General features: G+C 47.9%; 1 protein-coding gene across 1 annotated transcript in view; it reads right to left on the reverse strand.

Moving 5' to 3' along the window:
- AGPAT5 (1-acylglycerol-3-phosphate O-acyltransferase 5) overlaps positions 1 to 2,126 on the reverse strand; it is a 63,325-nt gene extending 61,199 nt beyond the window's left edge. Inside the window, exon 1 of the mRNA XM_007468985.1 lies at positions 1,904 to 2,126. Coding sequence (XP_007469047.1) covers positions 1,904 to 2,122 — 219 coding nt within the window. The 5' untranslated portion in view covers positions 2,123 to 2,126. The remainder of the gene's footprint in view (positions 1 to 1,903) is intronic.
- Between the last annotated feature and the right edge of the window lie 236 nt (positions 2,127 to 2,362).

Below are 2,362 nucleotides of genomic sequence, written 5' to 3' on the forward strand. Positions count from 1 at the left end.
GGAAGAAAATGGTGACTAAAAGATTTAGAGGGTGTTAATGACGAGGCATGTTGCATATGCCTAGAAATAAATATCACTAAATATTTTGGCCTGCAAATATCAATGATCAGTTTTTGGTGTTTTCCAGTAGAAGGAGGGGAAAGAGCAACAAAAAAAAATTTTTAATAAACAAAGAAAAATGGATTCTGACATTTAGAAGATTATAACTGAATTATAAATGGTTCTTCATGTATTTATAAAAGGATGTCTGATGGCCCTCAATTATAATTCAAAATTTTATTTCACGCAGGTCCCTTGATGAAGTTTGTTAGGAATCCTAGAATTGAGTGTCCGTTGATCATCATCAGATAAAACTTTTTAAAACCCATGTGCTGAGAACTCAAACAATAAATTGGAGGTCTACACTGAACAAATATAAGGTAAGACATACAATTTGAGAAATACTGTGAAATTTTACATTTTTTAAAATAAGAAACTTGCTAAACACAAATTACTTCAATGGTATATGTTACATTGCATGGGACATATTATACGCTTTTAACGAAAATTTTAAAACCCGCCATAGGTAGAATTACTTTTCTAAGAGGTAAATGACTGTTGTATATTCTGATCCTGTATCCTAGCCCAGGCCAGTTGTCATATTATGTGAAATTAAATACTTACCATGATAAAACGATACATTTAGACAAACGTGGTGAGGTAAGAACAGAGTGGGGAAATGACTGGTCTGAATTAGTGAAAATTTTAAATGTGGCCCATTGAAGAAGTCAATTATCAGGAAACCAGTATCTGGAAAAGCGATCTTTCTTTCTTTCCTAGGAAACACTTATAGATACTCATTTAAACACAGTCCCTGGCTTCTAGTTCCCTTCCCCCAAACCTCCAACTGGGACAAACTCATAGAGTCATCAGGAGTCAACAGCAATGCAACTACAAATTCAAAATGGTAGCTGGTGGACAAAAGGGTGAAAGCAGCTGCTCTAGGGGGGGGGTTAAAAAAGACAAAAAGACAAAATAATGCTATCCCATTCACTCCAACCCATCCCCACCAAGAAAAGAAAAGACGACTAACTGAATATAAGGAAAACCAAGAATTAAGCTCTCTTTTTTTTCCCCCAAATTGGGGAATAGAAGGAAAACACAACTGCTATTTCTGTGTAAGAGACTTCAAATAATTAAATGGAGTTAAAAGGGCCTTCTACTTTTGTTTGTTTTACAAATTTAATCTACAAATCCAATCTCTACAGAGAAAGAAAATAACAGAAAGTAAGCAGACAAAAGATTAGCCACACATGTAAGCCTAGTCAAAGTTGGCAAGAATTTTATCTCCGGTAAGGCTTCTACAGTAACAAATGGATTAATTTCCTTGCCCAGCTTTCACTTGTACTGCGGAAGAATGCAAAACAAAGTTGTACTTCTCGCCCAAACAGTAACACCAATCTGTTTCAAGAAAAGGTCTCCGATTTTTAAAAGCGCACTGTTGAGTTCCACCATTACCATCTTCCTAGACCAAACGCCAGAAGCTGTCAACTGCTTGCCCTATTTAAACGTTCATCTGCACCTACTTCTCCCAGCACCAAGACAGGCAGTTGCAAGAGAGGGGGAGGGCGGGCGGTGGATCGCGCTTGGGGCCGCAGAGCAGCGTTACCGCAGCTACCTAGTAATCCTGAAGTACCCGCAAGGAAGCACCTGGCCAAACCCTAAGCGAAAACGTGAAACTGCCCCCACGGTGGGAGGACGGCGTAATGGCACGTGTTCCCGGGGCCAGATCTGCCCGCCACGGCGGAGCGAGCTTACACTAGCTGGACGGACGCTGGGTGGGTGGCAGCTGGGGGACGCGCCTGCGATCCCCCAGGGCCCCAGACGCAGGGAGGGGCGGCAGGTGCGGCGGGCGGGGCCTCACCTGCACGCCGGTGTAGTTCTCGAAGAAGAAGAGCACCATGCTCTGATAGATGCAGTAGAGCCGGTCGTCCACCGCCTGGTAGAAGCGCGAGGGCAGGAAGGCGGAGAGCAGCCGCCAGGCCCCCCAGGCCAGCACGTAGGTGGGAGCCGTGCCCAGGAGCACGGCGGCCGGCAGCACGCAGCACATCGAGTACATGTGGAGCACCAGGGACAGCAACATCTTCGCGGCTCCGCACGCGGAAGGCTCCGCCGGCTCTTCCCCGCCCCGCAGCCGCCGGCCGCCCGGCGGCCCTCAGTCGGCGGCCAATCACCGGGCTGGGCCGGGCCCCGCCGCCGCCCCCTCCCCTCGCCGGGCCGCCGGCCGCCCCTGAGACGCCCAGCCCGCGCCGGATCCGGCCTCCGCCCCCAGCCGCATGGGCCGCGCCGCCGCTGGACGGTGGGCGGGCTGGCGAATGAGGGG

The sequence above is a fragment of the Lipotes vexillifer genome, unplaced genomic scaffold, assembly GCF_000442215.2.
Source record: "Lipotes vexillifer unplaced genomic scaffold, Lipotes_vexillifer_v1.1 scaffold864, whole genome shotgun sequence".
NCBI lineage: Eukaryota > Metazoa > Chordata > Mammalia > Artiodactyla > Lipotidae > Lipotes > Lipotes vexillifer.